Genomic DNA, 11,530 nt, shown 5'->3' with positions numbered 1-11,530 from the left:
CGCCGCGCTGTCTGTATATGTTATACTATTTCTGGACTTCAAGACTTTGCTTATATTGTCCCTTCTCTCCCCCACCACAGCAGTTATAAAGTCCTTTCTACGGTGAAATGTGTTCTGACTTCCAATTAGCCAATTTCTTTTACACAACCCAGCTTGTAAATTAAGGCTCCTTATGCTATGATTCCAGAAGTCTTTTAAGATTTCCTGAATAAAATTCAGCCTTCTTGAGTAAGTGGGCCTTTTAACAATATTCCATACAGGCCGGGGTGGGGCCCGGACGGCAGGGAGGCGGGGCCCCGCACGGATCGCCCCTGGCTTGAGCGGGAGGGCGGGACCCGGCGTTACGCGCGTTTCTTAAGAAGGCAGCCTCACAGCCTCGCCCTAAAACTCTAGTTCTTTAGGGGTGCCTTGGTACCGAGCCGACATTTTTACCTTGGATCCGATAATTTGGATGCTGGTGGTATTGGGATCTCGCTTTGAAAAACACCTGCTCTTCTGCTAAGGAAAAACCACTTTGCCTTGCAATGTGAGACTGCAAAAGATTCAGACGCACTTAGATGCCATATAGAATGGAGGGGAAAGGAAACCAAAATCAACATGCAGCCTTTACCTCGACCCCACTGCTTCGTTATAACTCCACCACCAGAAAATTATGCCCCGTTGCTGCCGTATTATTTTCTTCCATGAGCTGATAACTTATGCTGGTTTAAATTTCACCTGACCATCTGCTCACCTGTTAACTAAAGATGCTAAGGATAACCTTAAAAGGCCCAAAACCTGGGGGCAAATTGTGAATCAAATCATTTATCACAAAACAACATAATAGGATTTTAGTTCACTATATTCATATAATCACATCTATATTAAGCCTTTTCCACTATTCTCTGAATTGCCATAAGCCAAAATGAATACCTTCCCATCAGATTTACTGCCTCCAGACAACAATTGTTTAAGCTGATAAATTTATCATAATGTAAAATTCTAGGGCTGGCCGGTTAGCTCAGTTGGTTAGAGCATGGTGCTATAATACCAAGGTCAAGGGTTAGGATCCCCATACTGGCCAGCCACAAAGGAAAAAAGAAAAAAGTAAAATTCTGTCTACTCTCATCTTTAAGATTCTTTCTAGCCCAAAACTGCTTCGCTGGTTGGTTATTTGGGTCCCTCACTGTTCCTTGCTTGAGACTTGCCCAATTTCATTTCTTCTTCCAGCTGAGGACCAATTTTAGAACACAGGTGAAATAGTTTGAGTTAATCTTTTTTTTGAGAGTTAATCATATTATTAGCACTTTGCAAGGCCCTGCAAGACCTGATACCTGTTCAGCTTTCACCACTCCTTCAAATTACTGATAAAACCAGACTTTTCAAATGTCTGTATATGTTATACTATTTCTGGACTTCAAGACTTTGCTTATATTGTCCCTTCTCTCCCCCACCACAGCAGTTATAAAGTCCTTTCTACGGTGAAATGTGTTCTGACTTCCAATTAGCCAATTTCTTTTACACAACCCAGCTTGTAAATTAAGGCTCCTTATGCTATGATTCCAGAAGTCTTTTAAGATTTCCTGAATAAAATTCAGCCTTCTTGAGTAAGTGGGCCTTTTAACAATATTCCATACTCCTTTCAGAGCCCTAAGCACAGTAAACATAACAATTCTTCCATTACTTATGGACTTAAATACACTCTCCAGCCAGGAATGTATTTTAATAGGCAGTTTCCAGAAACTGAGAGAACTTGAGGCCAAAAAGTGGAGTGTTGGGATATCAGGAATAGTCCCAAGCCCGTTGGGTGATTTTTTTTTTTTTTTTTTTTTTTGGTCACTAGCCTAAATCACCACCCCTCATATGACCGCCAAATACCGCACCACAACCCACCCGTTCCTCATCAACTAATCTAATCAGGTGCCATTCACAAGATTTTTCTTCCATAAAACTCTGAGCTTTCTTTCAACAGTCTAGACAAATAGCCCCACACTATCTCCTCAGTTCCATATTCATCACTATCCCATTTTCCTTGGCTTCAAACTAAGCTAACATGTGAAACTTTTAATTCGAACGTTCCTCGCCGCGAGACCTTAACAGCAGAGCCCAAGGAAGCAATTTCCCGCCAGAAGCGGCTTCCAAATCCTGCGAGATTAAGGACGCGAGGTCAGCCTAAGAACATGCGCAGTAACAAACTCCACCTTCTAGCTACAGGCACCCTGACGTCCTCCAAAATCCCATAATCCTCTCCCCACACATTTCCTGTTTATCTAGCTCAGCCGTAAGTAGTTTCCATTAGTCGCGCTGCAGTGTCCGGTGGATGTAGGTGAGGGAAAGTTTTTCTGTTCGTTGTTGCAGTTGGCGTTCATTGTTTGGAATAAGTCAAGTTTCGGGAATCACCGCTGCTGCCGCCAACATGTCGGTCCCAAGCTCACTCATGAAACAACCGCCCATCCAGTCTACGGCTGGGGCCGTCCCGGTTCGCAATGAGAAAGGTACTGTGCCGACTCCTCTTTCAATCGGATCTTAGCTCTTCCTGCCCCAGCATCCTCCAAACCTCCCCCGGGCCGATCCCCCAACCCCGCCGACCCTTAAGACCGGCCCCCAATTTTCTCGACCTTCACCGCCACCAATTGAGTGGAACCCAGTTGCATCTGATCTTTTTTCTGCTCTTGTATACAGCAAGCACTCGTCTTCCCTTGGCCTCCACAAATTCCTTAGACTACTATATGTAGTTAATTCTTGTTTATAGAGCATTGTGCGGCATACAGTCTCTCTTTTGTTATCCAAGGCAGTCTGTATACTCTGCTTTTATAACTCTTATCAATTATTGTAGTTATTTATGTGTCTGTCTCCACGTACTAGATCGTAAGCTCATAACCTCCTTGACGGAGGAACCATGTCGTCTTCAACTTTTTATCCTTCTTTTTTTTTTAAAGTTGCCCGGTAAGGGGATCTTAACCCTTGACTTGGTGTTGGCAGCACCACGCTCTCCCAAGTGAGCAACTTTTTATCCTTCTTTTTTTTTAAAAGTTGCCCGGTAAGGGGATCTTAACCCTTGACTTGGTGTTGGCAGCACCACGCTCTCCCAAGTGAGCAACTTTTTATCCTTTTTAGCCAACGTAGTGACTGTGTTTAATACATTGAAAACAAAGTTGTGTACGACAGTGTCCTTAACCTTAAAGAATTCATATCTAGTAAATGTAAGACATGCAGAGAAGTGCATTCTAAGCTAACCTGTGCGGTCCTTCACGCTTGTGATGCCAGTCATATAGATAATATAATCCAAGCGCTGTGGGAGGGCAGAAAAGGGGTGATCACTTAGTTGGGGTAATCAAGGAAAGCTTCCTGAAGAAGGTGGCATTTAATTTGATCCTTAAAGGATGGGTAGGATTTCTACAAGTGCAGATGGAGGAACACCCATACCTGTTTAGGGAGTCCGACTAGAGTTTTTTCAGTAATGATGTTGGGAAATAATATCAATTCTTTCTTTTTTGTTTTTAAAATATACCGGTCAGCCCGCCCTTTTTTTCTTTTTTAACTCATCATTGCTTGAGAATTATCCTTTGGATACATATAGAACTAATTTGTTCATTTTAACTGTTTATGAATTCCATTGTATAATTAAACCATAGTTTATTCTCTATTGAGGGACAGTTAGTTGTTTTGGTTTTTTTCCTCTTATAAAAGTGCTGCAGTTGTGATTCTTGTGTACTTGTGTAAAAATTTCTAAAAGTTCATCATCAACTTTACTACCTGTTGCCAGTTGCTTTCCAAAGTGAGTTGTAAAAGTTTTTATTTCCCATAGATTCATCCACACACTTAATTGTATCAGATTTTTAAATTTTTGCCCATTCTAACAGATATGAAATAGTACTTCATTATTTTACTTCGCTTTTCCCTGATTTTTAGTGATGCCAGGCATCTTGTTCGTGTGTTTATCAGTTCTCTGGGTTTTCTTCTCTATGAATTAACTGTTTCTGTCAGTTACCCACTTTCTGTTTACTGTGTTTTTATATATTCCAAATCTATAATATTCTTTGCCTCATTTTTTGGCTTGTCTTTTAATTTTAATTATGGAGTCTTCTGTTACACAGATGATTTAGTTTTAGTGTTATCAGATGTATCAACTTTATCTTTTATGGTTTGTGCTTTTTATGTATATTGTTTAAAAAATCCTTCCCTACACTGAAATACGCATATTCATATCAATATATATATTTTTATCTTCTAAGTGTTTGTATATACTAAGTAGAATCAAATACATGATTATACAAGACAGACTCTAGTTAAGGATCTTACAGTCCAATAAGGAATGTAAATATTTAAGATATGTTTTTCACCAGTGGATGTTTAGTCCATCTAGAACTTTTTATTTGTATGGTGGAAATTAGAGATGTAATTTTATCGTATGCTATATAGTTAGGCTGTTGTCCCTCTTCTGTTGGTTTAGTAGCCCATCTATTCTCCACTGATTTTTTTTTTTTTTGGTCTGGCAGCTAGCAGGTACAGGGGTTGAACCCCGGACTTTGGTGTTACCAGCACTGTGCTCTAACCGAGCCTGTTGTCCCTCTTCTGTTGGTTTAGTAGCCCATCTATTCTCCACTGATTTTTTTTTTTTTTTTTTTTGGTCTGGCATCTAGCAGGTACAGGGGTTGAACCCCGGACTTTGGTGTTACCAGCACTGTGCTCTAACCGAGCAACCAGCCAGCCCTCCATTGATTTTTTAATGCCACTTCTGTAATACACTCAAGTTTTCATACAAGTTTCTTTCTCTGCTCTCTATTCTGTTCCTTTGGTCTTTATGTACTTCCTGAGTCAATGACATTGTGTTTTAATTACCCTGACTTTAAATAAACTTCGCTATCTGATACAAAAACCCTCCCCCCATCCCACTTTATTCTTCTTTCCATATGATTTTAGAATCAGCCGAGGGACAACTTTAATGGAATTTTATTAAAATTATACATTGAGATTGTAAATTATAGTTTACTTCAGGCACAGTTGCCATCTTCTCACTCTTGAACATGATATATTTCTCCATTTATTTAGATCTTTTATCTTTTAATAAAGTTTTATGTTTTTCCTCCTCCTAAAGGCCTTGTACATTGTTTGTTGAATTTCTTCCTCTACGTAGGTCTTTTATTAAGCATTTACCCTGAAGTCTTTTAGCTTGTCTGTTGGTTATCTTGTATTTTCCCATAGACAATCTTATAGTCTGCAAATTTATGTCAGTTTCTTCTTTCCTTTTCAATCCTTATACCTTTTACCTCTTTTTTTTTTTTTTTTTAATTATCCACATTAGAACCATAGTACACTGTTGACTGGAAGTGTGATAGGGATGACATAAGGATGCCCACTGTTGTTGTTGGGGTTTTTTTGTTGTTGTTTTTGGCAGCTGGCCTGTACAGGGAGGGATCTGAACCCTTGATCTTGGTGTTAACACCACATTCTAACCAACTGAGCTAACCGGCCAGCCCACCACTGTTTTTTAAAGAGAATGAATGCTTTTAATGTTTTGTCATTAAGTATAATGTTTGCTGTATCAAGATTATGTGACTTTAAAAAAATAATATATTGCTTCCCCCACTCCCCCTTAGTTTTCTCAGGCAAAGCCATCCTTGTAGTCCTGAACTTAATCCTACTACATCGTGATGGTGGCTTAGGGTTTTGTTTTGTGGTTTTTGTTAGTTTTTACATTGCTGGGATAAATATGCTATTATGTTATTTAGTATTTTTGTATATATGTTCATAAGAAATCTACCTAAAGTTTTCCTTATAAAATGAGTTGGTTAGTTTTCACTGTCTTTCTATTCACTAGAATTGTTTGTAAAAGAGAGATTATCTACTCTTGCAGATTTTTTTTTCCTTTTTGTCTTTTTTACTGACCGGTAACGGGATCGCAACCCTTGGTGTCGCGCCCATACTGGGGACCGGCAACGGGATCGCAACCCTTGGTGTTGCGTCTGCACCACGCTCAGCCAGTGAGCGGGAACCGGTCTCCACATGGGATCCGAACCCTCGGCGGGAGCGCCCCCGCGCTCCCAAGCGGCGCACTCGCCAGTGTGCCACCGGGCCGGCCCGTACTCTTGCAGATTTTTTTTTCCTTTTTGTCTTTCTTACTGACCGGTAACGGGATCGCAACCCTTGGTGTTGCGTCTGCACCACGCTCAGCCAGTGAGCGGGAACCGGTCTCCACATGGGATCCGAACCCTTGGCGGGAGCGCCACCGCGCTCCCAAGCGGCGCACTCGCCAGTGTGCCACCGGGCCGGCCCGTACTCTTGCAGATTTGATAGCACATAAGCTAAAAGGAAAAGGTAGAAACAGACAAGATTAGAGTAAGATAAAATAAGAATATTGAGTTATGTGGTAATATATCATAAAGGCAGGGGGACTTTTTTTTACTGTTTCACTGACAACCTTCCTCCACTTCATTGTACCCGAGGTAGGCCTCATTATCATTAGTGTTGGTATTCAAAAGAATGTCTTACTGTGACTTAGCCTTTGTAAGAAAGCACCATAAGTTGAATAGATGGTCAGGCTGGTGGTTAGCTCAGTTGGTTAGAACACAGCCTTATAACACCAACGTCATGGGTTTGGATCCCCATACCAGCCAGCTACCCCCCCACGCCACCCCCCAAAAAGATGAATAGACTATTAAGTAATGGCTCTCTTCTTCTCCTGCTTAGACTCTAGTCTACCAGGAATACAGGGCTCTACCTGCAAAGGGCAGGGGTTGAAGGACATTGGGAAAGATGCTACTAAAACATAAGTTATTTTCCTCATCCAGGTGAGATTTCAATGGAGAAAGTGAAGGTGAAACGTTATGTGTCTGGAAAGAGGCCAGACTATGCCCCTATGGAGTCCTCAGATGAGGAGGATGAAGAATTTCAGTTCATTAAGAAAGCCAAAGAACAAGAAGCAGAGCCTGAGGAACAGGAAGAGGATTCATCTAGCGACCCCCGGCTGCGGCGTTTACAGAACCGTATCAGTGAAGATGTGGAAGAGAGGTAATGACTAGGTTTATGTTTCCCTGGACCTGAACTACTACAGGTTAATTAGTAACAACAACAACAGTAATAGCTGATACTTGAATAGTACTTACTATATTGCCAACTACACTGTTCCAAGCAGATTACATTTACTAATTCTTATAATCTGTACAATAACCTTATGAGATAGGTACTGTTATCCCCCATTTTATTTATTTATTTATTATTATTATTTTTTTTTTTTTAAAGATGACTGGTAAGGGGATCTTAACCCTTGACTTGGTGTTGTCAACACCACGCTCTCCCAAGTGAGCTAACCAGTCATCCCTATTTAGGGATCTGAACCCGTGGCCTTGGTTTTATCAGCACCACACTCTCCCAAGTGAGCCATGGGCCAGCCCATCCCCATTTTATAAATGAGGAAGCTGAGGCACAGAGGAGTTAGGAAAGTAACATGACCAAAGTTACACAGACAGTAAGTGCCAGCTTCAGAAAACAGCAGATTACTTCTGGCCTAAAGGCCCTAATTAACTTATTAAGGGGATAGAAAACACAGACCATTCATTGGTTTGTTGAGGGGAGTCTTTTTAGCACAAGGATGTTTTATAAAATTTGAGAAATTGATTTTATCCATCTACTTATTCTAAATGCTAATAAGGGGAAGTGACACTGATGAAGTAGGAGAAAAGACCTGATGTCTCATGTTGGAAAGAGAGCCCCCCAATGAGAGATTTTGTTCATTGTGTATTGAGTGAGGCATTATTTTACAGAGTAGGTCAGAGGTACTGAGCTTTCACAGTTCATATTGTCTCGGGAATTTTTTCACAGAGCTCCTGGGCCAAAACAGTTCTGTTTATTTTATTGAGTAGTTAGATCCAAATAATAAGTATTTGTCTAACAACTTAGCCAATTGAAAAATACAGTGCCCAAGGGCTGGCCAGTTAGCTCGGTCAGTAGAGTACAGTGTTGTAATGCCAAGGTCAAGGGTTTGGATCCCTGTACAGGCCAACCACCCAAAAAATAAAAAAGAAAAATATAATGCCCAGGAAAGAAAAAACATTTTTATTTCATTCTTCCGTAATCACAATTTCTTACCAGTGGGATTTGTGTACCTGCTGGACACTGACAACTTCACGGACCTTGGAATCAGTTGGCACTGTCACTCTCTCCTTTCCTGTTCCATATTGATTATCCTGCTATACTTGTTTGTTTTTTTATCACAGCAGCCACAAAAAACCCAGCTTCACAAAGATATGATGTCTTTGAAAGGAATGAAGTATGATCTAATGTTAAACTGAACTCCCTTGAGCTATTAAAAATATCCCAGTGCACCTCACTGTTACCAGTTATCTCTTGTGAGTTTGCTGTAATGCCCCAGGATGCCTCAACATATGTTTAATGTTTTAGGCCCAATTTGACTATTTGCTGACACTCTGGTTTAATTTCTTTAATCTGCACCTCAGTTCTCCCATCTGAAGACTTCAATATTAATGAAGGTAAACATAATTTCAGGGTGCTCTGTGACTAGGGAAATATGGCTGATGCTTCCTCATTTTTGTGACATTGGGGTTATACTTGGAGATACTGTTTTTCAGATTGGCTCGACATCGGAAAATAGTGGAACCTGAAGTAGTAGGAGAAAGTGACTCAGAAGTAGAAGGAGATGCTTGGCGCATGGAACGAGAAGATAGCAGTGAAGAAGAAGAGGAAGAAATTGATGATGAGGTATGAAAAATGAAAATGGGGTTTTTTTGTGTGTGTATAAAAAAAAAATTGGCGCTGGTGCTCACTTGTTGAGTCCCTAGAGGCACCAGATTGCTACTATTGGCAGAACAAGCCAATCCAGGTTTAAGGATGTAAAGAAATATACCTCTGGATAGCAGGAGCAGCAAAGTTACATTGAAAAGGGGCATGCATAGGAGGAATAAGTTCTGATGTTTTATTGCACAGTAGGGTAACTTTCTGAGCTTTTTTTTTTTCCAGCCTCTGGCGGGGTACAGGGATCCAACCCTAGACCTTGGTATTATCAGCACCATGCTCTAACCAACTGAGCAACTGGCCACCCCACATAGTTACTACTTTTCAGATCTGAGGATAAAAGCTTTTCTATCCCATGAGCTTCTGAAATCTGAGCACTAAGTGAAAGTCTTTTGTTCAGTGCCCTAGCCCTGCAGGGTAGATGCTAAGGAATATCTTAGTGTTAGTAGAGAACCTGAGTTTGTTTTCACATCTCCCTTTCCAGTTAAAGAGCACATATCTGCCCAAGGTCATATATTTTAAGCACAAAATTAAGCTCGAAGAGCTTTCCTAGTGGAAAGAAATCCTACCACTTACAGTCCAGCAGGTTCCTTGCTATCCAGGCATTTCTCAAAAATGAATGGAATTTTGGTGCTCTAAAGACCTGGGGTGACTCTTGTTTTGCGCTCTTTACAAATAATAGAGCCAAAGATTGTTTGGCTTTGTTTGATTTGGATGGGACTAGATCTAGGGGAGCAAAGAGCTTCACTCTAAGGAGCAATTAACAGGATTTCTGTGATGCAGGAAGGACCGGGTGACAGTTCAAGAACGTGAGGCTGAGGCATTGAAACAGAAGGAGCTGGAGCAGGAAGCAAAACGCATGGCTGAGGAGAGGCGCAAATACACGCTTAAGGTACTGGGGGGTGGTTGCAAGGAGTAGTGTAATTAGGTTTGTCTGAGAATAAGGAAATCCAATGGCTGAATTGTTCCCCCTGTTCAGATTGTAGAAGAGGAGACCAAGAAAGAGCTGGAGGAGAACAAGCGATCCCTGGCTGCACTGGATGCACTCAATACTGATGATGAAAATGATGAAGAGGAATATGAGGCATGGAAAGTTCGAGAGCTAAAAAGAATCAAGAGGGACAGAGAAGATCGAGAAGCGTGAGTAGCAGGATGGACCTAGAGTTAATGCTGCTAATGGAACAGGTTTCTAGTAGGGTATCTCTGAAGCTCATTACCTATTCTGAGTTCCATTTCAGCTTTCTCTAGGGTTCTTGCAGCTTGGTGAGTTTCTCATAATTGGAATGTGAGTTTTACGGTTACAGTGAAATCAGAGAAGTGAAACACACTTTATCAGTCTCAATGATAGAGTGCCAGCTAAAATTCCTTTTAGTTTCCTATTAGACACACAAAAGTTATTTACTGTTACCAGTTATCTCTTGTGGCAAAACAACCCAACCCAAATTGAGTGGCTTGAAGCAATTTATTATTTCTCACAATTTTGGAGGTTGGCTGAACATTTGCTTTACTGGTTTCACCTGGGCATGCTTATGTACTTGTGTCCAGCTGGAGGGTTAACTGAGCTAGAAAATCCAAAAGGGCTTCACTTACATGTCTGGTAGTTGGTGCTGGCTATCAGCTAGGATGCCTCACTTCTTCAGTAGGTTAGACTGGCCTCCTTACATAGCAGTCTCGTGGCAGCATTCCAAGAGGGCAAAGGTGGAAGCTGGCAAAGTCTCCTGAGCCTTAGGTTCCAGAACTCATCATTATTTCTGCCATATATTGGTCACAAAGCCAATCCAGGTTTAAGGATGTAAAGAAATATACCTCTGGATAGCAGGAGCAGCAAAGTTACATTGAAAAGGGGCATGCATAGGAGGAATAAGTTCTGATGTTTTATTGCACAGTAGGGTAACTATGGTTAACAGTTAACTTTTGTATATTACATGATAGTTAAAGGAGAGGTTGTTGAATGTTTTTGCCACAAATGATAAATGCATGAGATGGTTGATACATTAACCACTCTGACCCAATTATTATACATCATTTATGTATCAAAATATCAGATTTTACCCCATAAGGATGTACCATTACAATGTGTAAGTTAAAATTTAAAAATAGATTTAAAATAATAATAATAAATTTAGGGCCGGCTCACTTGGGAGAGAGTGGTGCTGATAACACCAAGGCTACAGGATCGGATCCCTATATAGGGATGGCCGGTTTGCTCACTTGGGAGAGTGTGGTGCTGACACCACCAAGTCAAGGGTTAAGATCCCCTTACTGGTCATCTTTAAAAAAAAATAATAATAATAACAAATTTTAAAAAGCAGAGTGGGACATACATGCTGTTTGGAGAAGAATTTGTAGCACTTCAATAGTCTACCAAACTTTGTCAGAATAGAATCACCTGAGCTGCATCACCCAGTCCTATAAATTACAAGATATGAGAGGGTAATTCCAGATTACAAAGGAATACCATCAATAGATAACTCTGTCCTCAGCCTGTAATTTCTAAGGTTCTTATCCTAAGCTTTAAGGAATCCATGCAACCTCTAAAACTGTATGCAGAATTATATGTGTATGTGCATTTTTCTGGAGAAAAGGGATCTGTGACCCCTTCTCCCTCCAAAAAAAGCCACTGCAATTTAATTAATGATGGTAATCTATGGTTTATGACATGCAAGCACATATATGATTGTGATGGATTTATTTATTTTTTTTAAAGATGACCGGTAAGGGGATCTTAACCCTTGACTTGGTGCTGTCAGCACCACGCTCTCCTAAGTGAGCGAACCGGCCATCCCTATATAGGATCCGA

General features: G+C 40.7%; 1 protein-coding gene across 1 annotated transcript in view; it reads left to right on the top strand.

The window, feature by feature from the left end:
* Nucleotides 1-2,232: 2,232 nt before the first annotated feature.
* MFAP1 (microfibrillar-associated protein 1) overlaps nt 2,233-11,530 on the top strand; it is a 15,111-nt gene continuing 5,813 nt past the window's right edge. Inside the window, exons 1-5 of the mRNA XM_008590218.1 lie at nt 2,233-2,474; nt 6,771-6,990; nt 8,568-8,697; nt 9,518-9,622; nt 9,710-9,870. Of these exons, the coding sequence (XP_008588440.1) occupies nt 2,396-2,474; nt 6,771-6,990; nt 8,568-8,697; nt 9,518-9,622; nt 9,710-9,870 (695 nt within the window). The 5' untranslated portion in view covers nt 2,233-2,395. The remainder of the gene's footprint in view (nt 2,475-6,770; nt 6,991-8,567; nt 8,698-9,517; nt 9,623-9,709; nt 9,871-11,530) is intronic.

The sequence above is a fragment of the Galeopterus variegatus genome, unplaced genomic scaffold (assembly GCF_000696425.1).
Source record: "Galeopterus variegatus unplaced genomic scaffold, G_variegatus-3.0.2 Scaffold5928, whole genome shotgun sequence".
NCBI lineage: Eukaryota > Metazoa > Chordata > Mammalia > Dermoptera > Cynocephalidae > Galeopterus > Galeopterus variegatus.
This window is presented reverse-complemented; position numbering and strand designations above follow the sequence as displayed.